The following is a 24,547-nucleotide window of genomic DNA, read 5'->3' on the forward strand; positions in this document are numbered from 1 at the left end:
TACCAGTGTCATTGTTTTGTTATTGTTATTGTTACAGGAACAGTAGCCACAGTCAGGGCAGATGCGGAGCCAGGACACACCTAGATGTGCTGGCATCAGTGACTGTCCTGTTGTAGTCACACACACCCCCAGAATTCTCAGGCCCCGGCCCCAGGCCAGCAAGCATCCAGCCATGTGCACAGTGGCCCTGGGTGTGTGACTCTGTGTCTCTCTCCTGGCAGAGATTTATCACACCACCTTCGACTGGCCCCCCCAGTCTGAAATCCAGAGCCGCCTGATGGTGCCAAGTGGTATCTCGGAGATGGAGACGGCTCGGAGACTGCTGGAGTACCACAGGAACATCGTCAGGATCCTCCCTTCTTACCCCAAAATCCTGAAAGTCATCAGTGCGGACCAGCCGTGTGTGGACGTCTTCTACCAGGGTAAACACAAACAGGCAGCCCCTCTCCCGGTCACGTGTCCAAGGGCCTGGTTCACCATGAACTTCTACCTCCTTGGCCCAGCGCACTCACTCCGGAAGCAGCCCATGTACAGGATGTACCTGGGACCCAGGTGTTAAGCCACAGGCAGCCCAGGGTCCCAGCTCAGGAGCACCCCCTCAGAGGCCCTGGGCTAATGTCCTGCACGCAAACTTGGACCCATCTGCGGCCCACAGCAGATCCGACAGAAAGAGATGGGGTCGGGGAGGAGAGAGGAAGGACAGGGTGGAAGAGACACAGTATCGAGAAGTGTGGGCCTGACCTTGAGGGAGAAGAAAGAAAAATTTATAAAGATTAGAACAAAAATAAAACTCATCACCACAAAAACAAAAGTCACAACATAAGTCAGGTGTTGTGAGTCCTCTTGGCACAGAGATAAGCCCCTGAGCACCACGGTGGCAATAACAGTGTTCGCAGCACCCTGCTCAGGCAGCCTGTGAGGGTTGCTGAACCTGACTGTTCAAATCTCAGCCCCAGCACAGGTCAGCTGTGCAGGCTTCAGCCAGTCTCGTAACCCCTCTGAGTTGCAGCTTTGTCATCTCTAAAGTGGGAACAAAACTCGTGCTATCGGCCCAGGTATAGGTGATGATTAAGTGATTAAGTGAGATTCCCCAACTCAGGTACCCACAGCCTGGGTACAGGCACAGCAGCGGGTACAGGGCCAGGGCTCACTGGACAGCAGACGCAGCTGCTGTTACCGTGATTCAACATCCTGTCCAGGAAGACGAGGGAAAGTTAGAATAATTCTAGTCCCAAGCAGCAGTATTATAATTTTTAAAAGTCTTGTTGAGCTTTAGTCATCTCAAACACATGCCAGTTTATAAAGTCCTTTTCTTGGTATGTTCTCTCAAATCTCTTCAACAGAGGTTTTGTTTTGATGCACAGGTGGTTCTGAACTCCCTCAAACTTCCCCGCCAGCTCTCCCAGCTCCTCTGCTGCTCATAGACTTGTTTCATGGACAGCTTTGCTTTCCCGAGAACCCAGGCATGTGATTTTGCTCAGGTGGCACAGCCTGGCTCTCAGAAGGGGGCAGTCAACCAACGGGCGAGTGTGTAGGAATGATGCTACTTTACAAAATGCCAGGCTTACGGTGGCTTATAATTTCCTAGTGATTTTTGCATCTCGGAAGGGTCTTTAGTAGCAAACACTGCGCTCTGAAGATAAACAACCACAACATTTATCTTATGGCATGATTCTGCATTTATGCATTAATTACTTCCAAATTACTTAATTAAATTTAAAAGTTCATATGATCGTTCATAAAGAATTCATGCCTGGAATTGTAAATAAAAATGTGAGTGTCTGAATATTAATTATTATTAATTAATAATGCAGAGAGATAAATTGAAAATTGGAATGCAAAATTCTCTCTGTGTTGTTTTTTTAATCTCTCTGCAGCGCATCCAGCAACCACATATTTTTAAAAAGAATAATTAGATGTTGCGACTGTCTGGGGGATCATTACTTCTAATTAACTTAGTTATTTACCGTAAATTAAGCATCATTTGTAAGCAGGCTGCTTTGCCTGTAGTGTTTGTGCTCTGCAGATCATGGAAGGCTGAGAATGAAGAGAAGCTTTGCCCGAACCCCTTCCCCTGGGCTTCCCTCCGGGGCGTGTTACCCATGCAGCACTTTGGGAAAGTTGCCCCAACTCTGCCAAGTCTCTGAGCCTAATCGACTCATCTATAAAATGGGAACAAGAACAGTATACCCCTCGTGGGGCTGCTGGGTCAAACAAGGGGGCTGCGTGTGGAGTGTTTCGTGTGTGCTACCACTGGGGTGGGGGGTGATTATCACAGCCTTGAAGACACTCAGTTCTAACTTTCTTGTACCTTTCCTTCTAAAAAGAGGGGACTGTAGGATCACTAGCATGATCCTTCCAATTAAAAAACTCTCACAAACATTTGGGAGTTCAAAATTTGCACAATGAACATATCCCAGTAGTTCTCCGCTGCGGGCAGTTTTGCCTCCCCCCACGCCCCAGGGTCGTTTGGGAATGTCAGAAAGCCGCTTTTGGTTGCCACAACTTGGGATTGCGCTGCTGGCACCTCACAGCCCAGCAATGCTGGTCACTATCCTCCTATGCGCAGGACAGCCCCACCACAGGGGATCACGGGCCCCAAATGTCAGTATAGCCCAGGTCAGGGAAACCAGCATATCTGTGGGTGGTTTGGGTGGCTTGCCCTTACCCAGAACCAGCAGACTGGCAGGCAGGTATAATGGGGCCACTCAGGGTGGACCTTGGACCTCGGCAGGAGGCAAGGCCTGGGGAAGGACACCCTGCTCTGAGGCTGGCTCTGGGCGCGGGTGGGCGCCTCATCTGTAGGCAGCTCCCCCAGCTCAGGTGCCTGAAATGCTGCCCTTTTATGGCCTCATTGGCCTGTCCCCATGGGTCCCTCTCTGAGCTTGGCAGGAGGGACCTGGCTTGATGTTCAGTTGCTTCTCTCTGTGGCTTTTTGGCATCGGTGCCCCCACGGCGCAGGCCACCTCATTGTCGGAGACACTCACCCCTGTCTTAGTTCCTTTGTTCCTCAAATGCCAGGGGCACACCGCAGGCCAGGGCTGCGCCGGCTGCCTCTGCTCACCCCGTGACCTATTTGATCACTGCCTCCACTGTTTGGAGGCTTGCAACAAAGTCGATGTCCCTGGAGTACGGCCGCACAAATTATTCTCCACCAATTCCTGAGTCCTTTAGAAGTCCCTGTGTGCAAGGCCCCCGGGTGGCCTGACGCACACATCAAAGCCTGTGTCTGACACTGTGCGCACCCTGTGGAAAGCCAGGGTGCACCTGCCCCTGGAGACCTGCCTGGTCCCACTCTGCACACCCCGTGGAAAGCCAGCGTGCACATGCCCCAGGAGACCTGCTTGGTGCCAGGCCTCAGACCTCCCAAGCCTATCATGTGTGCTGCCGCGTCCCAGGGCAATCTCCCATCTGCCCTGCTTCCACATGGAGGGATGTGCACACGGATGCCTGCACCACGTTTTAGAGGAGGCTTCTGTGGATTTCACTGCCCCCTCCCCGCCCTGGTGCCCGGCCGGCCACATAGGTCCTTCCCCTGCCACTTCACACAGAGGGTTTCCGGGGTGCTGTAAAAGAGAGAAATCATGACTGCCGTTAAAAAGCCAGAGCAGAGGCTGTGCAGCCACCTCCTGCTCTTTAGGGCCTGGCTTTACTATCTTCATATCCTGTCTTTCCAGCTCTGACCTACGTTCAAACCAACCATCGATCCAATGCCCCGTTCACCCCCAGGGTGCTGCTGTGTGGGCCCTTGGGCAGTGGGAAAAGTCTGCAAGCTGCCCTCCTGGCCCAGAAGTACAGCCTTGTCAACGGTGAGTGCCCGGGAGCCACTGGCTCCCAGAGCTTTCCCTGCCTCCGCCCTGCCCAGCCTCCATTTCTTTCCTGCTCTCTGTTCTTAACAATTTTAAGTTATCCATCTTTGCAGGGGTAGACTTTTTTCCCTCCTAAAGAATATTGCCATGAAAACATTAACCAATAAATACACATCTGCAGCCCAAAGAGCCGGCACTGTTTCCGGTCGTCATTTTTTATGTCCTTTGGAGCTGTGGTTGTCTGCGGTGCCCCAGGTGCCTGCGTCTAGCCCCGACTCCTGCATAATAGCCACCTACAGTTTATTTATTTTCTCCGGTCTCGCTTGGCTCCCCCAGTCTAGGTCAGTGTGTTTACAGGCAAACAATTTCTGAACCAGAGGAAGACTTCTCGCTCTGCACAGTTTCAATAAATATTTTACCAGGAAGAGAGAAAATATTGAAATCAGCTCTCCAGGTCTTTCCCGGGTTGTTCCCAGGTGGTCTTGATGCCAGCCTGCGTTCAGGAGGATAAAGCCTGGAGAGCAGGAAGCAACTGCAACAGACACACAGTGGGGCCGGGATTAGAGGCCCTGCCCCCCACATTCCACGAGCCCCAGAAGCCACTACTTTATTTGCTAAGGGAAACACGAGATCTGTACCCCAAATATGTAAATATACATACAAGCCCCAAATTACACACATACCATACAGGGAGGACACACACATGCACATACACAAATCCACAGATGCACTGCCCCAGAAGGATCGAGTTGTGAATAAAAATGCCGTTCAATTAGATCTCCTCCAACTTAAAATCAGACTAGCCAGGAATCAGTGGTAAAAATCAGACCCATAAAATGAAGATAGAAAACTGAACTATTACTGTACAAATTTGATTATTGTGGAAAATTAATTAGATACTTTAGAATAAAGAATAATTTTCCATGCATCAGTTTTTTTAAAAAACGATTATTTCAAAAAATTCCTTCTCCTTTTGATTTTACCTGTAGAAGAGTGTTACAAGACTGGATTCCAGGCTCGGCGCCTGTGGCTCAACTGGCTAAGGCGCCAGCCACGTACACCTGAGGTGGCGGGTTCGAATCCCCAGCCCGGACCCGCCAAACAACAATGACGGCTGCAACCAAAAAATAGCCGGGCGTTGTGGCGGGCGCCTGTGGTCCCAGCTAGTTGGGAGGCGGAGGCAGGAGACTCGCTTGAGCCCAGGAGTTGGAGGTTGCTGTGAGCATGATGCCATGGCACTCTACCCAGGGGGATAGCTTGAGGCTCCGTCTCAAAAAAAAAAAAAAAAAAAAAAGACTGGATTCCAGCAGTGGTGAGGGTGGCTCCTTTGTCAAGACCCAGTGGCCATCTACCTGTGGCTGCCCTCACGCATCCTCACGAGAGGGGGTGGAGAGGTACAGCACAGGAGCCTGTGTGCCGGGGGTCTGAGAGGAAGTGGCAGCATCTGACCGTGCCACTGCTATGGCTAAAGATGTTCTGTGCTGTGCTGGGTCGGTGCAGACACTCCAATTTGAGGACAGTGTTTTTTCAATTTGAATTGCACTCAATGTGCCAATCACGAAGAGATGAAATCACTGCCCCAAAATCTTCCAAAAATGAAAATAGAAAAGTTCATGATGATTTTGGCTGGTTAAAAGAGCTATTGTGAGACTCTTTTAGACGTTTTCTTGTGGAAACTGATTTTGATCCTTTGAAATTTATTAGCGCTTTTTCATAGCGCACATACAGGGTCCATACTGGTGAATTCCTATGTGCTTTTGGAAAGAGTATATTCTGGCGTTGTTGAACATAGCACTCTGTAAATGTCCGTTAGGGTAAGATTGTTCCATAGTGTTGTCCGAATCTTCTACATCTATAAGGATTTTTGCTGTATTTATCAGTTTAGTTACTGAGAGAGATGCATTAAATTTTTTTTTTTTTGAGACAGAGTCTCACTCTGTCACCCTGTGTAGAGTGCCATGGTGTCATATAGCTTACAGCAACTTCAAACTCCTGGGGTTAATGCCTCAGCCTCCTGCATAGCTGGGACCACAGGTGCCTGCCACAACGCCTCGCTAGTTTTTCTATTTTTTTGGTGGAGATGGGGGTCTCACTCTTGCTCAGGCTGATCTTGAACTCCTGAGCTCAAACAATCCACCTGCCTTGGCTTCTCAAGAGTGCTAGGATTACAGGAGTGAGCCACTACACCAGGCCTCGAATTTCCAACTGTTAATGCACCAGGCCCCAAATTTCCAACTCTTAATGGTGGATGTATCTATTTCTCTGTGAATTTTTGCTTCATGTACTTTTTTAGTTAACTGAGTACAGTTGTTCCTCAGCAATGGTGGAGGGCTTGTTCCGGGACCTCCCTCAGACACCAAAATCCAGAACGCTCAAGTCCCTGATTCAAAGTGGTGTAGTATTTGGACATAAACTACGTGCATCTCCTGTTTAAAATCAGATCTAGATTACTTATGCTACCTAATACAATGTAAATGCTGTGTCAATGGTTGTTAGACTGTATCGTGTAGGGAATAACGACAAAAAACGTCTGTACGCATCCAGTACAGACACAATTTTTCTTGCTCAAATATTTTCAATCTGTAGTTGGTTGAAACCACATATATGGAAACAGATGTGGAAGGGCCCACTGTATACAGCAAGACTTGTTAGTTTTCCTGGTAAAATGACTCTTTTTTTTCTTTTCAATTTTTTTTTATTAAATCATAACTTTGTACATTGATGTATTTATGGGGTTCAGGGTACTGAACATTGGAGGAGGTTTAGGTTTTGAATGTAATCTATCAATATACAATGTGAAATGCTTACACTGAACTAGGTAACACATCCTAAAATGACCCTTTTATTGTGAGGAAATGCCTCTCTAGTAACACTCATTGTCTTGAAGTGTACTTTGATGTAAAGTTACTCTAACTTTTTTATGATTAATGTCTGTATGGTATATCTTTATCCCTTTTCTTTTGGACTATCTGTATCTTTTTTTTTGAGACAGAGCCTCAAGCTGTCTCCCTGGGTAGAGTGCCGTGGCATCACAGCTCACAGCAACCTCCAACTCCTGGGCTCAAGCGAGTCTCCTGCCTCAGCCTCCCAAGTAGCTGGGACCATAGGCGCCCGCCACAACGCCTGGCCATTTTTTTGGTTGCAGCCATTATTGTTGTTTGGCGGGTCCGGGCTGGATTTGAACCTGCCACCGTAGGTGTATGTGGCTGGCGCCTTAGCCACTTGAGCCACAGGCGCCGAGCTGACTATCTGTATCTTGTATTCTAAATATGTGTCTTGAGGACAGCATATAGTTGGATCTTGCCATTTTTAAAAATCTAGTCTGACAGTTGCTGCCTGTTGATTGAAGTGTTTAGTCCATGCTGTTTAAGTAATTTCATATGCTCAGCTGCAAATCTGCCATCTTGTTTTTTTATTTTCTGTTTATGTCATCCAGTTTTTGTTCTTCCTTTCCTGTCATCTTTTGGATTAACCAAATACTTTTAGTAATTGGTTTTATTTCCTTTATTGACTTTTAGCTATGTCCCTTCCCTTTATTTTGTCAGTGGTTGCTGTAGAGATTAAACATGCACCCTCTACTTGTCACGGCCTGTGTCGAGTCAGAATCACACCACTGCAGGAATGACGTACGGGCTACGGCAGTGCATTTCCATCCACCTGGCTCCTGTCTTTTGTGCTACTGTCATTCAGTTTACTTCTACCAATGCTATAAACCTCACAATGTATTACAATTATTTTAATTTACACAGTCATATATCTTTCAAAGACCTTAAGATATAAAGGGGAAAGACTTTCATGTGTACCCACATATTAACACTCCACCCTTGGTTTAGATCCAAGTTTCCATATGACATCATTTTATTTCAGCCTGAAGAACTTCCTTTAACATCTCATAGTTAAAATCTGATGGTGACAGTGGGTGGCGCCTGTGGCTCAGTGGGTAGGGTGCCGGCCCCATATACTGAGGGTGACGGGTTCAAACCTGGCCCCAGCCAAACTGCAACAAAAAAATGGCTGGGCATTGTGGTGGGCACCTGTAGTCCCAGCTACTCAGGAAGCTGAGGCAAGAGAATCCCATAAGCCCAGGAGTTGGAGGTTGCTGTGAGCTGTGTGATGCCACGGCACTCTACCAAGAGTAATGGAGTGAGACTCTGTCTCTACAAAAAAAAAAAAATCTGATGTTGACAAATTCTCTTCGTTTTTATGTGTCTGAAAGTGTCGTTATTTCACCTTCATTTTTTAAGGATGTTTTTGCCCCATATAGAAATCACATTGATTGGCTTTTTTCTCTTAGCACTTAAAAAATGCCATTTCATTGTCTTCTGGCTCACATTTCTCCCAGTGAGATCTTGGGTTATTTTTACCATTGTTGTCCTATATATGAAGCTTCCCCCACCCCCTGTTTTCTCTTTAGCTTTCAGCAACTTAATTAAGATGTATCAAAATGTGCCTTACTTTGAGTTGATTCTGCTTGGATTTCAGAGATGCTTGGGTGTGAGGCTTGACATTTTCAATCAAATTTCGAAATTGTCCTGTCATTATTTTCTCAAGTTTCTCTCTCTGTCTTTTCTTCTGGAACTGCAGTTACATGTGTGTTAGGCTCCCTGACGTTCTCCTCCTAATTCCTGAGGTTCTGGTCTGTTCTTACAGGCCTTTCCCATCCCTCAGTCTGAATACTTTCTCTTACCTGTTTTCCTGTCTTCAAATTCACTGATTGCAGCCAACCCTAGTGACTTTTTTTAAATTTGAGATAGTATATTTTCTAATTCTGGAATTTTCATCTGTTTCATTTTTATAGTTTCCATTCTCTGGTGAGATTTTCCCATCTGTTCACTTATTTTAATGTCTTTTCTTTTAAGGTTTAAAATATATTTATAATAACTATGCTAAATTCCTGGTGTGTTAGTTGTGATCTATGTAGCATTTCCTGATCTGATTCTGTGGCCTCGTTCTCTTCTTTAAAGGTCATTTTCTTGCCTCTCTGTGCCCGTCAAGGAGTCTTTGGTTACATGCTGGACACTGTGTTTCTCACATTGTTGAAAGTCTGGATTGTGTGGTACTGCTTTACAAATATTGAGTTTGAAAGAATTGAGTTCTAACAGGCAGTTAATTTATTGAAGGATCAACTTAATTCCTTTGAAGTTTATTTTTAGGCTCTGTTAAGGTGGACTAGAGCTTTTACTGGGGCTGGAGGCTCCTAACAGTTAAGGTGTGGCCTCCTGGAGTCTCAGCTGAGTATCGGGGGTGTTCAGCCTGTCTCTCTGGCGGCCACAGTGCCAGCATCGCCCAGCATTGTGTGAATTCCATTCGGTTCCCAACTTCCTGGTGGCTTTTAGCTAACAGGCCTCATGAGCCATTTTGTACTGACCAAAGCCTCAGCAAGCCCCCAGGAAGATTTCTGGAACTCCTCTGCGCAGCTCCACAGACTCTGGCTATCTCAAAGCCTTGAACGCCAAGCTTTGTTTCCTCCACCCAGGGAGATTCTGCTCCATCCGAGCTCCACTTGTCCTGTGCTGCAGCTTAAAAAGTTTCCAAAGGCAGAAATCCAGGGGCTTGTTTTATGTGTTGCCCTCTCTCAGGGATTACAGACCTGTTATCCAAGGACTCAAAAGAATTTGCTTCAAATATTTCGTTCAGTTTCATAGCTTTCTGTAAGAGAAGTGAAATGTGATGCCTGTTACTCCTTCACAGTCAGAACTGGAAGCTAAATATGGGTTGATGACCTGAGTTTTTATCCCAGCTCTGCCCCTTACTGACTTGTCCATAAAACAGTTCATTTCATCTCTTTGAGTCTGTTTCCTTATCTAAAAAGCAACAGGTTGCTAACACCCTGGGAGGCGGAGGTAGGCTAGAGTCTGTGGAGTTGTGCAGAGGAGTTCCAGAAATCTTCATGGGGGCTTGCTTGAACTCAGGAGTTTGAGACCAACCTGAGCAAGAGCAAGACCCTATCTTTACTGAAATAGAAAAACTACCCAGGCATTGTAGTGGGCACCTGTAGTCCCAGCCACCTGGGAGGCTGAGGCAAGAGAATTGCTTGAGCCCAAGAGTTTGAGGTTGCTGTGAGCTGTGATGATGCTGCGGCACTCTAGCCTGGGCAATGGAGTAAGACGCTGTCTCAAAAACAAAACAAAACAAAAATAAAATAAAAATAAAAAGCAACAGGTTGTTGTGAGATCTGAATAAGGCAAAGCATACTTAGCATATGGAAAAGTCTTAGTTACCATCATCAGCCTTTATCCTTATATTTCTCTTGCCAGTGAAGCTTCTAACAACTTTAGATTAAATCATTGCTGCCCTTTACATGGTGAATTAAGCAGATCATTACGGAGGAATGAATTTTTGGTGACGGTGGATGTCATAAACATTCACGTTCTACAGCTAATTTTAGGATGATTTTTAGGTTCTTTACTGTTGGCAGAAAACTCCTGAGCCCTATAAAGTTAAGAAAACTAAGAGTGTGCAATTAACAACTCATGAAAATACAGCTTAAATCTTCTGCCTTTGGTTAGTAGGGGCTTTCAGAGCCGGGGGGATGGTGGCCTGGGCTCATTCACTCAGCACTTGCTGCCTCCCGGGCTCAGGGTCAGAGATGCAGTGGGGGCTCTCGCTCACGGTGAGCAGGCATCCGAGGGCGGACGGTGGCGACCGGTTAGATAACTCTAGTGCGTGTCTTTTAATTACGATTAGTGCACTTGGTAGATAAACGGGTCCTATTTTGTGGACCCACCGTCCCATAGAGACGGCAACACGCTTGGGGCCCTCTGCTCTGCAGTAACAGCGTGAGCGTGGGGCACCTGTTCCCATCTGAATGTTGGTCCTCGACAGTGACCCCAGGGCGCCAGTCTCTGCCGTCAAGTCGAGGTGTAGCCAGGTCTCGTGCACACGGGCTTCTCTGTCGGCCACTCTGCCCGGCGCGTCCTCAGGTGGTGTCCAGGGATGACGAGCTCCTCGCCCTCATGTTCCTTTCCCTTCCACATCTTCCCTCCTACTCCCCGTTTCCAGCCCCCTTTGATATTTACTTAGACGTGGACACATCCCCCACACAGAAAACCCCTTTCTATTGTATTTATCTCAGTGACCGTTTTTCTCCAACAAGCAACACTGGGTTGTTTTTTTCCTCATTCTTCCTCCTATTTAAAATTTAGCAGGTGCCTTTCTGTTCCTCTCTCCCCAGTCTGCTGTGGGCAGCTGCTGAAAGAGGCCGTGGCAGACCAGACGAAGTTTGGCGAGCTCATCCGGCCCTATTTTGAAAAGAAGATGGCGGGTAAGTCTCTCTGTCCCCACTAACCGCCACAACCTTCCAAGGCTCTGGGGAGAACTTTCTCCACGGGAGGCTGTCTGAGCATCTGGGACTCAAAATTAGGGAAAACATCCAGGAAATAGGAACCGGGCTATCTCTCTAGCTGAGGCTCTGGAGCTTGCTCCTCAGTAAGGCCTCTCGGTGTCGGCGCCTGACCTCAAGCCCGCTGATTTGTGGACGTGGTAGGGTCACCACCGTGGCTTAGAATGTTCCTGTTTCTAAGGAACAAGGATGTTGCTTTTCATAACTGGTAACACTTAAAATTGAGAGCCAGGAGAGGCCGTGGAGCTTCCCATATCCTTTATTATTTGTTATACAAAAATACTATGGGCAAATATCCCCATTTCATCAGCAGTCAGAAGTGGAAAGGTTCAGACCGCTTTGCAGCTGTGAGTACTGAGGGGCATTGGTCTTGAGGGACTTGGTGCTCATCTGGTTGGTGGGGGAAGCCGAGCCCAGCAATCATTCCAGGTCCCCTCTGCAGTCTACAGTAGACTCCCAGGATCTGGCTCCAGCAAGGGCACATTTGAGATCATTTTAGTCCACCTTCTTGAGTCCATGATGAGCCATGGGACAAAACTCAGCTGCTAAGCCCACACTGCTAATTCCTGGCAGGGCTGCTCGGGACCCTGCATCTCCTCAGGGGCCGTGAATTTCCCGTCCCCTGCAATCTCCTCTCCTGCTTAACGGGCCATAGCTCCTCTGTGCAGTCCATACAAGCTCAGTAAGTCTGGCTGAATGTATGCTTATTGTTATGAAAATCAACCCAGAAGTTGATTTTATAGTGAGCAATGTGGGTGTAGTATCTTTTAATTATGATTAGTGCACTTGATGTATAAATAGATCCTGGGCAGAGCCGGGTGGTTCACGCCTACAATCCTAGCACTCTGGGAGGCTGAGGCGGGTGGATTGCCTGAGCTCACAGGTTCGAGACCAGCCTGAACAAGAGCAAGACCCTTGTCTTGAAAAATACCTGGGTGTGGTGGTGGGTGCCTGTAGTCCCAGGTATAGGGAGGCTGAGGCAAGAGGATCACTTGAGCCCAAGAGTTGGAGGTTGCTATGAACTGTGATGCCATGACAACTCTACCCAGGGTGACAGTGTGAGATTCTGTCTCAGAAAAAAACAAAAACAAAAACCAGATTCTACTCTGTGGGCCCACCGTCCCATAGAGAGGCCTTGCTGATGGGAAGGACTGTGGAGGCACCATGCCCTCCCTGCAGCAGCTCCTCACCTTCTGCCATTTTCTTGAGCGAGCAAGTGCATGAGGAAGCAGGTGAGATCAGGCTGAAAGCCCCACCCCCACTCCAGGAGACACCCTGGCCAGCTCTCCCACACCCCTCCTTAAGATGTCCTAGTCCCCAGTGGGGCAAAGCTGCATCCGTCAGAAACCACGCCCTGTGCTGGGCGGGTCTGTGAGTGAGTCTACTCCTAGGTGGCTGTGGTAGTCCATAGAATGAGGGGCAGCAGCAGGCCCTGGGGAGGGTAGAAGCCAGCATGAGCTTTGGTGCTTCCCCGTCTGGCTCAGATCCAGTGCCGCCTGGCAGCTACATGGCCCCAAGAAGCCACCTTTGCCTTTCTTGAAGCCCCCAGCTTCTCGATGCTGGGGTGGAGGTAGGAATCCCTGCTTAGAGCACCACTTGGTGGTTTAGGGCAACACAAATTTAGGTGGGATACAGTGGGGTACAGTGCTTATGCCTGTACTACTACTACTCTTGCAAAGGCAGGAGGATCCCATAAGCTCAGAGCTCAAGATCACCGTGAGGAAGAGTGAGCCCTGTCTCTACTAGAAACAGAAAAATTAGCCAGATGTTATAGCGGGTGTCTGTAGTCCCAGCTACTCAAGAGGCTGAGGCAAGAGGATCTCTTAAACCCAAGAGTTTGAGGTTGCAGTGAGCTATGATGATACCACAGCACTCTAGCCTGGGTGACTAAGCAAGACTCTGCCTCAAAAGATTGATTAAATAAATAAATAAAACACACAAACACATGCATCTTATGGTTCTGGAGGCCAGAAATCCTAAAACCAAGGTGTTGGCAGGGCTGCATTCTTTCCTGAGGAGGCGCTGAGGGAGAACTGGTCTCCTTGCCTTTTCCAGCTCCTGGAGGCTGCCCGGGTCCCTGGGCTCGTGGCCTCCTCCTGTCTTTGAAGCCAGCAGAGTAGCATCTTCACATCTCTCTTGCTGGCCTCTGCTTCTGTGGTCACATCTCCTTCTCTGACTCTGACACTCCTGCCTTTTTCTTAGGAGGTCCCTTGGGATTACATTACCCCTCCGCCCCCACCTCATGGTCCAGGACGATCCCGCATCCCAGGACCCTTCACTTCATCACATCTGCAGAGTCCTTTCTGCCGTGTCAGGTGACGTGCTCACAGGTCCCGGCCATTAGGGTGTGGGCATCTCTCTGTGAAGAAGAGACATTATTCTGTCTACTGCACCCAGTCATTTTAATATTTGCCCATTTGTTAGGTGACAAAGACTTATTTATTTATTTATTTATTTATTTTTTGAGACCGAGCCTCAAGCTGTCCCCCTGGGTAGAGTGTCGTGGCATTACAGCTCACAGCAACCTCCAACTCCTGGGCTCAAGCGAGTCTCCTGCCTCCGCCTCCCAAATAGCTGGGACCACAGGTGCCCGCCACAACGCCCGGCTATTTTTTGGTTGCAGCCGTCATTGTTGTTTGGCGGGTCCGGGCTGGGGATTCGAACCCGCCACCTTAGATGTACGTGGCTGGCGCCTTAGCCAGCTGAGCTATAGGTGCCGAGCCGACTTATTTATTTTTAATTGTGGTTTTCTGATTATTAGTGAGTTAGTAAACTTGAACATATTTTCATAAGATAATTGTTCATGTGTATTTTATCTTTTGTGAATTGCCTCCTTATAACCTTAGTCTATTTTCCCCTGTGCTCGTTTTCCAAGTAAGCATTTTTTTTTTGTCTTAATTCATTTGTGAGTGCTCTTTGCTTATTAGGGTTGTCTAACTTTTCCCGTATTTTTTCCTCACGCCTATCTTCTGTATTTAATCTCTACATATCAAGGCACATTCTGACTTTGTAGTTTTAGCAACTCTTTGGACAGTGACTTGCCCCAGTCCTTTAGTTCTGTGCCTTCCTGGAGGGTCACATTAGGAGGTTGATTCTTTACAGGTCGTGACGCCTTTGGCCTCCTAGTTTCCCTCCCACGCTCCTCGCCTCTGACAGGGCAGCCTCATCCTCATGGGTCTTATAAGACTCAGACTTTTGCAGTTCCTTAATTCACATAAGGTATGAGCATTATTTTATTTGCTCAATTCAACCCGTGTCTTTTGGGCAAACAGGATCCACTGCTAGTTCTTTTTATGGAGACAAAAATGAAGTTGCTTGAAGCAAAGCACATTAGCCTGGTACACAGCTTAATTCATCTGCCACCAACAACAAACCCAAGGAATCTGTCTGTGCCCCCCCCCTCCAAAGGCAGAGCTGTTTTTGTTTTTGCTATTCGGTTTTTGGTGAATGCAAAGGAGACGGCCTTCATGTTTCCCAATTTCCCATAACGTTAGCAAGACGCCACAGCTTCCATCTTCCATGTTTTGGGCTAAGTTTTTTCTTCCATGGCTTTTTGTTTGTTTAGACTATGTAGCTCTCTACTTTTGCTCTTTTCTACACAATTAAAGACACAACAACAACCAGTATCATATCTTCCTAACAGAAGCAATAACTTCTGTCATTTCACTAATCCTGATCTCTCAGGGATAACAAAGAATGCATTTACATTCATAACCACTAACAGGGCCTCATTAGTGGGCTGCGGAGAAGCTGCCGAGAAAACCAAAGCATTCAGCTCGCAAAGGAGGCGCCAGGACCAGCCAGGTCTGGCAGGGGCCGCTTCACTGCCGGTGAAACAGGAAGGAAATTTAAATGATTCTTGACAGAAGTTGGTTTTGAAGGGAAGGTCGGGCTGAAGAAGGAAACTGTACTCAGCCGACCACCGCCTCACTCACCTCCCAACGACTGCAGTCGGCAGCCGGGCTGCAGCCCCTGCTTCCCAGATGGAGCATCCGTGAAGTCCGGGACTCGGGGCTGCGTAGCCTGCAGTGTGCCACTGTCTGTTTTGGAGGTGGTAACTAATCATATCTGTGGGTTCTGAACCCTTTAGGGACAGATCCCCGAGTTCTCTGGAAACATCATATGGAGAAGTGGCTGGGATCCCAGGTCATGGCCACACCCCATGTGGGTGGTGGTGATGGGGAGGTGGGCCTGCAGACCTGCCCCAGGAAGAGCCCTGACTGGTGGAGTCAGAATGGAAGGAGATCCTTCTGCACTGGGCGCGGGAGCTGGAGGGGCCAGCCTGCTGAGCGACTCTCCTGTCTGGGAGAAGGAAGGCAAAGGGGCGGAGGGAACAGTGATAGCCATCTTCCCATAGCTGCCCTGGCATGAGAGGCCGCTCCTGAACACTCAAGGACAGGGTGGTATGTCCAGCTCTTTCAAAGCTTCTAAAAGAGGGAGCCAGCCCCTAGTTGCTCCTTTATCTCTTTTGGGGGCCCATCAAGGCATCTCAGATTTCCGTCCTCAAAGTTGTAGGTATATTTCAGATGTCTCCGCCCTGGACGCCCGCAGAACATGGGAAAGCACCTGGCCATTCTCCTGCATGCAAGGAGCTTCCACACCTGAAATCCAAACTCTGCTCAGCTGGGGACACTCCCCAGTGGAGTGGAGAGTATTATTATTATTATAGAGGCCTCTGGCAGCCCTGAGCTGGTGAGGTCTCTGCTGGGGCTTCCTACCACCGAAGCCACCCAGTGTAGAAAGCTCACCCTCACCATCCCTCGCGCTGCACAATGAGGGCTCTTCTGGGGCCGTCCCTCCCGGCCCTGGGTGCTGGGCTCCTAACTGCACCCCCTGCTGTCACAGCCTGCTGCCCTCTCCCCACTCACCTTGGAGCTGCATGCCCCGAGACGGTGGCTTTGTTATTGTCGTGCCTCTTTGCCACCCTCGTGGTCATCGTCACTGCCATCACTGGCTCTGCTGAACAGATCCAGATGTCATCTTTTCCCCTGGAGCCACTTGCTCTCATCTCCCCACTCAGGCCTCATGATGTCCCAGCCATGACCTCTGCAGACTTAGTTCTGTGCTTTTTTTGTCCTCTCAGGTGCTGCCAACACCTCCTTCTTTCGGATCAGCTGCAAAATTAATAACTGCTGTTTCCTGCCCTTCCACATTTCCTGGGCTGGGGTCTCCAGGGCCCCGCTGTATCCCGCTCCAGTCCCTTGATCCTGGGCACCTGGTGACGGCCCCGTGGTCAGAGGGCTAGGGAGATGCTTATTCTGTGCCCTGGACTTTGAAATATATAGGTCTGGCCTCCTAAACTCATTCTGACTCAAGCTGCAGTGAACAGAACAAATTTATTCCCCAGGGCTGCACACGCTGCGTTCTTTATGCAGGCGACTTCCATTAAAGCCGACGGGAGTTTGCTCCACAGACGGCAAACAGGGTCGAGCTTAAATCAGGCAGCCTCAGTGGCTGGGAAGCACCTGTCACTTCTATGTTGGTGCAATACAAGTAAAAGCTGTTCTGGGCTTTTGGAAAAATAAGTTCTCAGCTGTTTCTGTATCATTTAACATGAGGTGGTCGGCGCTGAGGGACTCCGTCACTGCCGTGTGCTCTGGCCATTCTGTCTGTGTTCTCTCCAAAACCAGCAAAGGAGCTACTAGACCTCAACTCTCAGCCTAAATTAGCAGTGGCTGCCGTGTCCATACAACGCGCGCCTGCCCATGGCTTTATCCTCTCCAAAGGGCTACTATGAACTGTCTAAATTCTGGAGAGCCGAAGCTTCCTGGGGAATTCTCCACTTTGTCTTTGCTTGTCCGGACGTCGGGTTTTCCAATTCTTTCTTTCTTCTTCTTTTTTTTTATTTGAAAATAACATGGATGGTGTTCGCAATGCTGGAGTCAGGCTGTTAAGTGTGCCCATCACCTGGGTAGGGTTCATTGGATCCCTTAGGTAGTAGATTTCTGAGGTTTCTGCCCCCCTCCCCCAATTGTCACTTAATATAAAAAACAATTCTGCCCAGCGGCCTTACCCTGCTGTTCAACCTAAGCCTGCCGTAAAGGAGGCTGCCCTGCTTTATTTCCAGCTCTTCTCCTGGAAACCTCAGCCCTAAAGGAGGTCCACTGGCAGTTGACGGCAGAAATAACCTATTTCCAAATTGTCAGGCCTGATGTGTGACATGCCACTGTCTCTTTGGTTCAGAGGGTTGGCTCCTGCCGGGCTCTGGTAACTGTTCTCCTTCCCACACACTCTGCTGAGACTGTCTCTAGAGAATGGCTACCCAGGGACAAGATTACAAATAGCCAGATGCGTCAGAGCGGAGCTGTGTGCTCAGACACCCACCAGGCTGGGTGTGGCCCCAGGAGTGCGGGCCACACACCCCAGCACCTGCCCTGCTGGCTTGTTGGCCCAGTTACAAGGAGCTCCCAAGTGACCTGCCCCCTTCCCTGCCAGCATCTCCCCAGGTGAAATTTCAGCTATGGGAAGGCCCGGCTTCCCTGGCACACACCAGACACAGGCGGTGTTACTTCCAGCCGAGAAAACAGCTATTTAATTGGTAATAACTTTCCCCTAAAAGCAAAAGTCCTAGTGTGTGGAGGAGATAACAGGGAAGACAGATCATTACCCAGTGTTACCTGTGCCCCCTCCCACACATTCCTATTTTCCTAAATATTTCTTCCTGGAGAAGGTCCCTCATGGCCTAATAGAACCTGAGAAGCGGCGGCAGATTTGAGGAGGATTCGAGACTCTAATTTGCACCCTTTCTGGTAATGAGACCTCACCCCAGCAAATGCAGCCATCCTAACACAAACAAGCCAGCCCAGACCCAAATTGGGATGATTAGGAGCGTTTGCAAGAGCTTTCTGTGCGTCCAGATCCCAGGAGGCGGGGATCACAGCTCAGCCGAAGTGCATCATTTTTTAGGGGAATTAATATTCTCATCAGTAAATGCACACTAAAGACTCGACAATAGACCAGCTTTTCTCTTTTGTTAGAAACTTGCAAAGAGTTGCTGAGTTGAAAGACAAAATAAACCTCCCCATCTGAGGAGGTAAGCGAGATGCTATTTCTTGTTTTCCGCAGAGCAGCCCCAGCAAGCTGCGAGCTTTCTCTCCGCGAGGGGAGACCCGGAGGGACCTCTGCCCGTTTCCAGCAAGCCTTTGCATGTGGTGTGTTTGTACTAGCTGAAGAGAGCGCATGGCTCTCTAAATAATTTACAAGTTGATTAATAGACTCACAGGGGTATAATTAGAAGAGGGAGAGACAGTGGGTACAGTAACCGGTACAGTGCTTGGGGGAACAGGAGCCTTTATTTTTTTAAAGAAACTTTCTAGGGTGCTGGGCGTTTGAAGCTAAGTTGGGAAGAGCTCAGTGCCTTTTCTCTTTTGAAGTGGAAATAGGACAGTTTGAATCCGTCGAGTTTAATTTTTCACAAGCTTTAGGGGCCCTGCAGTGCAACTCCCTTTTTATTATTGAAAAAACTCTACATTTTCTTTCATTTTCCTACACACACACACACACACACACACACACACACGCACAGTCCAAGCAGTAAGTAATAAACACATTAATTTACTTTTTTATTCAACATGGATTTTTTTCTTGCTTTGCCTCCCTAGATGTCAGACTTGGTCCCTCTGGCACCCCCCCCGGGGGGCCCCACAGTAGGGTGGCCTGGAGGCTGATTAATGGATGCCCCCTGTAATTTATGCATTTTACAGGAACCCTCACCTCGGTCTGACAATGCTTTTGAAGTAGCTCCTTTTTTCAAGTCAAACTTTTGACTTTTCCGCTGGGACTGCTACAAAGATTTCCTTATGGAAAATAGGTGGGAGTCTGTTTAAGCCTGAGAGCCGTGGCCGAGGTAGCCAGACACCTTGGCAGGTGAGAGCAGTGTCTGTGTGCTGGGGGCCAGAGGGCCCTGGAGTGAGGACGGTGAAATGAAGGGAGTCAGTGCCCCAGTTTGTCCCTAGGCTCCTGCCCCACAAGGACCCACCTCCTTGTTTTTTCAAACTAGACTTTCATTACAAAAGTGCACTTCATCTTTCTAGAGTATTAAAATGATGCTTGGCCAGGGGTCCAGTGCCTGTCACCAAAAGCTTTTTTTTTTTGAGACAGAGTCTCACTATGTCGCCCTCAGTAGAGTGCTATGGTATCACAGCTTATAGCAACCCGACTCTTGGGCTTAAGTGATTCTCTTGCCTCAGTCTCCCAAGTAGCTGGGACTACAGGCGCCCACCACAATGCCTGGCTATTTTTTGATTGTAGTTATTGTTGTTTGGCAGGGCTGGGCTGGGTTTGAACCCATCAGCTCCAGTGTATGTGGCTGACCTACAGGCGCCGAGCCACCAAAAGCTTCTTATGCAATGGCTAATCGAGTAGGGAAACTGAGGCAATAAGGGACATTTGAGTCATTCATGCATCTGTTCAATGAAATTCTCTCCCCAGCAAGAGTGGGCACTGTGGGAGCAGGGCCCGTGCCAGCTGGTGTGGTGCCGTTGCTAGTCACCCAGCTGGGCCCACTGTGGGGGAGCAGCCACAGATTTTCTTGCTGGACTAAATGTATTCTGAGCGCTTGTTATGTGTCAGGCATCCAGGTGACAAAGAGAAACCAAGCCAAACCGAGACATTTCTGGGAAGTCCAAGGAGATCCAGAGTGCACAGTGTCATCCCTGCTCTGATCAGAGCTTCTGGAAGCATTCCCCTCTCCATCGGCAGCCCCAGTGGCCTTGGAGAAGAACAAAACCTCCAACCCACTCAGCTGTGAAATTGGCTCTGACAGGCCTGACCCTGGAGGCCCTGGCCCTTCTTCTCCAGCCAGGAGGTGTCCCGGTACAGCCGTCTGGGCAGACCCTGGCATGGCCAGAGCTGCAGTCATGCCCCTCACAGACCCCCAGGCAGCTACAGCTTGAAGCCCCTGTCCCTCTGGGAATGCCCACAACTGGCAGGAGCTGACACTGGTTCCTTCTCGCCAGGCTGTGAGTGGAGTCCACAGAGGAGGCGGCAGGGCCTGATGAAGGGGGCTTCCCTGGCAGCCCTCTGTGGTCCCTACACCTACTATCAGGGACATAGGATTTGTTAGGGTTTGTCACCTAGAAGCGAGTACTGAGGTTTCCCTGCGCAAGAGAACTTGCCACAGCCATGCTCGGTGCAGAGGGAGGGAGGGAGGCCAGGGGCCCATGCTCTGCAGCTTTGTATCTGCCTCCACTGCCCTGGGTGACAAGGGGGCAGTGGTAGTTGTGGGTGACGGGGCACTGGGCAGAGAGGGTGATGGCAAGATGGGGGCAGGGGCATGCAGGAGGTAGAGAGGTGGGAGCCTTCCCAGAGTACAGAGGACAATCCTGTTCTCATCCTCCCACCCCAGAGAGACCCCGTGGAGACAGGGGAGCAGGCAGGCAGGGGAGGGAGAAGCTTCTCCTCTCACCTCTCACCTCTTCTGACTTGCATGTCCGTGATTTTGGCAGCTCTAACTCTCAGCTCCTTCAGCCTTGGGTTGGTTCACCGGGAAATAAGCTGGACCTCATTTGGGACCCCCAATTTTTGCCTGTGCTCAGTCTGCCTGACCAAGTGTCTGTTCCACAGGGTGGGTTGGTCGGTGATTCTCCAGTCCCCAGCCCCAGTAGGCTCACAGTGAGAGCTCAGCTGATGTTTGAGTGATGGGTGAGCATGTGGTCTTTGACCCAGTCCCTGTGGTGCAGACAACACCAGCCCAGACTGCTGTTCTCCGATGCCTGAGTTTCTGTATAGGTGAGACCCTGCCAGGTTTGAAGAGACAGGGAGAAGGAGGGAGCATGCAGCCCAAAGGGTTTCTGGAAGGGCGGTGAGGGACACTGGAGGCTGTGAGTACAGGTGGGGCTCTGGACTCCCACAGGATCATTTCCGGTTCAGACTGCCACTTCCCAGTGGTGTGACCTTGGGCACGCCCCTCCCTCACCTCTCAGAGTGTACTTCAGTTCCCATCTATAAGGGGAGTGTTCATAGGATCAGATTCATTGGCTAGTTTTGTGTATAAAATGAATTGTGTCTGTAAAATGGTTAGCCCTGTGTCTGGCACATCAACAACAAATAATTACTGATTCCTCGCTGTTAGTAGTGATAGGAACAGAGCTGTCCTATCCTTACAGCAGGAATGGTGGTAGCAGCAAACCCTGCTGGGTGATGTGTGTATTTCATACATGGACTTTTGGAGATCTTGTTCTTTTCCTGTGACTATTCCTATCTTGGCACCAGGTCTCTGCAGTAACTGGGCACTGGCAAAGCCCTGGTTTGCTATAAGTCTGGGGCTCCTACAATCTATTACCACGTAACAAGCTATCCCACTGAGGAGTAGTTGATTATGCTCCTGAGTCAGTGGATCAGGACTGGGGCAGGGCATGGCAGGGAGGCCTTGACTCTGCTTCACTCTACACTGACTTGGGCTTTGCTGGCATGGCTCAGACTGCTAAAGAGCATGGCCTGGTTCATGTGGGGGCCTGCATCTGGGTCTTGGTTCTGGGGTCAACTTCATCTGCATGTTGCATCTGCAGGGGCCGCTGGTGTGTCCAAGACGGATTCTTCATTCCCATGCCTGGTGTCTCCCCTCTCCTTGGAGCCTCTCCATGTGGCCACATTGGGCTTCCTCACAGCATGGCCACCCCAGGTCAGTCAGTCGTCTTACATGATGGCTGGCTTCCCTTAGAATAGCATTCCAAGGAAAGAGTCCAAGGGCAACAGTGGTTAGGGTGGGAGGACCTGGCCCAGAAGTCCCAGCATGCACTTCTGCCTGCTTCTATTCATAGAGCTGGTTGACAAGGCCAGCCGAGATTCAAGGGGAGAGGGGTCAGACACCCCTCTCACCGTGGGAAGAGTAGCCCAGAACATGTGGCCATGTTTAATCTGCCTCCTGTGGGAAGACTTGATTTGAGCATTTCAGTTTTGTTCTGTATTGGTGACATCATGTGTTTCCAAGGCTGAACAGCCTTGTAAGTCCTCAGGAGGGAGCCCCACCACGACTTCACAGGTGCTACCTAGGGACTGGTGATACCTCAGGGGCTTTGAAGTCCAATTCTGTATTTTATTTTATTTTATTTTTCTGAGACAGAGTCTTACTTTGTCACCCTTGGTAGAGTGCCATGGCATCATAGCTCACAGAAACCTTAAACTCTTGGGCTTAAGTGATTCTCTTGCTTCAGCCTCCCAAGTAGCTAGATTACGGGTGCCTGCCACAACACCTGGCTATTTTTTTAGAGGTGAGGTCTTAACTGTGGCTCAGGCTGTTCTCAAACTCGTGAGTTCAGGCAATCCACTCGCCTCAGGCTCCCAGAGTGCTAGGATTACAGGCATGAGTCACGGTGCCTGGTCCAATTCTGTCCTTTAAAAAGGAGGAAACCCTAGTTGGGTGGTAAGGTGACTGGCCTAAGGGCAGGATGCAAGTGAAATGCAGAGTGAGGACAGAAGGCAGGCCTGTTCTCATCACTGCACCTTTCTGAAGCCAGGAGATAGGCACAGAGGTTGAGTGAGCAGCCCCAGAGCCGGATCTCTGGGTTTAAGTCCCAGCTCCATTATCTGTTGGCTGTGTGGCCTTGGGCAAGTCGCTTCCTCTTTCTGTGCCTTTTCTAATCTGTAAAGTGGGATACTGTCACTACTTCTATCATAGGATGAAAAATAAGCGAAGTCCTATTCATATTAGAACAAATGCATGCTTGGAAGAGTGCCAGGCTCAGACTGTGTGCTAAGCACACACGCCTTAGTCTGTGTGTCCCAGAAAACTGGGCCCAGCTCTCCTAGCTGCAGCCTGTAAGACTTTTTTCACTCTTATCCTGATTGCCCTTGGGATGTGGAGAAAAACTTATTTAGAGCCTTGACTTCATTAAAACAGAAGGGAAATCAGGTTCCTTGAACTCTCTAATCTAACACTGAGTGAACACATCAAACTTTGAAACAATCCAGCTCACACACAGCCTGGCCGACCTCTTCTTGTTTTCCCAGATATCTTCATATCCCCCTGAGAAATGTACTTTAAGAATAATTATCAATTTGTGCACAGCATGGCGAGCTGAGCATGTCTATTAAATATGCTTATAATTTGCTAAGTACTAGTTATTTACAGTTACTTTCCAATGGTATTTTTCTAATCTAAAACTTGAAACAAATCTAATATTAAGAAATTCTTTTATGATGCCATTGGGCTGGCAAACAGTTTTAAATGTTTGGGGTTAAGAACCTAAAGAAATCTGAGAAGACACCCATTCCATCTTGTGCCTGAGGAACCAAAGCCTGCGAGCCAGGGGCTCGTCTGGGGCACGTGACTGAAGTTTACTAAAGAGCAAGCCAGATGCCGGGTCAGGGGGCTTGCCCAACCCTGAAGAGTTGCAAGGTGTGGCCAGTTCCCGTCCCAGTTCTTAAATGCCAAGTGCGTGTTAGCCACGGGCTGCAGTGCCCAAGATCTACCAGCAGGTGGCAGTACGTCCTAAACAAATGGCCGCACGGAGGGACACAGGCCAGACCCCGACACATGAACCTGTGGCTCCTGCTGAGACCCTCAGGATTTTCGGTTGGCTTATGGGCCTCTGCCGCCAGGAATTAGAACCTTCTGTGGAGTGATGATCTCCTAGGAGTGGTAGTTTACAGGGACAGTAAGCTGGGGACCTGGTCAGAGCTCACGCCTTTCGGGCGAGGAGTCCCCTGTGGGCAGTGTGAGCCCTGTTTTTGACAAGTACCGGGATGTAGGAAATGGAAATTTAAAACAAAACCAAAGGCACCCTTTTTCCTCCTGCACAGTCCTTTTTCTTTTCTAAGCCTCTCCCAACCACCTGGTTCTCATGGGGCCCTCTACGGGAATGGGTGGGCCTTGGCGCCAGGCCGCAGGAGCCACACTGGACATGGGAGGGAAAGAGAAACAGCACTGTGGCTCACCCTCCAAGGAAGGCTGCGAGAAGGAAAGAGGGTGCAGTGGGTGTGTGGGTGTGCAGGTGTGTGGGTGTGCAGTCATGTGTGTGAGTGTGAGGATATGTAGGTGTGTGGGTGTGTAGTCATGTATGTGGGTGTGGGGGTGTGCAGTCATGTGTGGGTGTGTAGGTGTGGAGGTGTGCCGTCATGTGTGTGGGTGTGCAGGTGTGGGGGTGTGCAGTCATGTGTGTGGGTGTGCAGGTGTGTGGGTGTGCAGTCATGTGTGTGGGCGTGCAGGTGTGGGGATGTGCAGTCATGTGTGGGGGTGTGCAGGTGTGAAGTGTGCAGTCATGTGTGGGGGTGTGCAGGTGTGGGATATGCAGTCATGTGTGTGGGTGTGCAGTCATGTGTGGGTGTGCAGGTGTGGGATATGCAGTCATGTGTGTGGGCGTGCAGGTGTGGGGGTGTGCAGTCACGTGTGTGGGTGTGCAGTCATGTATGTGGGTGTGGGGGTGTGCAGTCATGTGTGTGGGTGTGCAGGTGTGGG

At 49.3% G+C, this 24,547-nt stretch overlaps 1 protein-coding gene across 1 annotated transcript in view; it reads left to right on the forward strand.

Annotated features, from left to right (window-relative positions):
* AK8 (adenylate kinase 8) overlaps window positions 1–24,547 on the forward strand; it is a 140,066-nt gene that overhangs the window by 42,415 nt on the left and 73,104 nt on the right. The window contains exons 8-10 of the mRNA XM_003794875.3: window positions 222–422; window positions 3,678–3,809; window positions 10,984–11,073. Of these exons, the coding sequence (XP_003794923.1) occupies window positions 222–422; window positions 3,678–3,809; window positions 10,984–11,073 (423 nt within the window). The remainder of the gene's footprint in view (window positions 1–221; window positions 423–3,677; window positions 3,810–10,983; window positions 11,074–24,547) is intronic.

Source organism: Otolemur garnettii, unplaced genomic scaffold (genome assembly GCF_000181295.1).
Source record: "Otolemur garnettii isolate 467f Iridium unplaced genomic scaffold, OtoGar3 scaffold00087, whole genome shotgun sequence".
Taxonomy (NCBI): domain Eukaryota; kingdom Metazoa; phylum Chordata; class Mammalia; order Primates; family Galagidae; genus Otolemur; species Otolemur garnettii.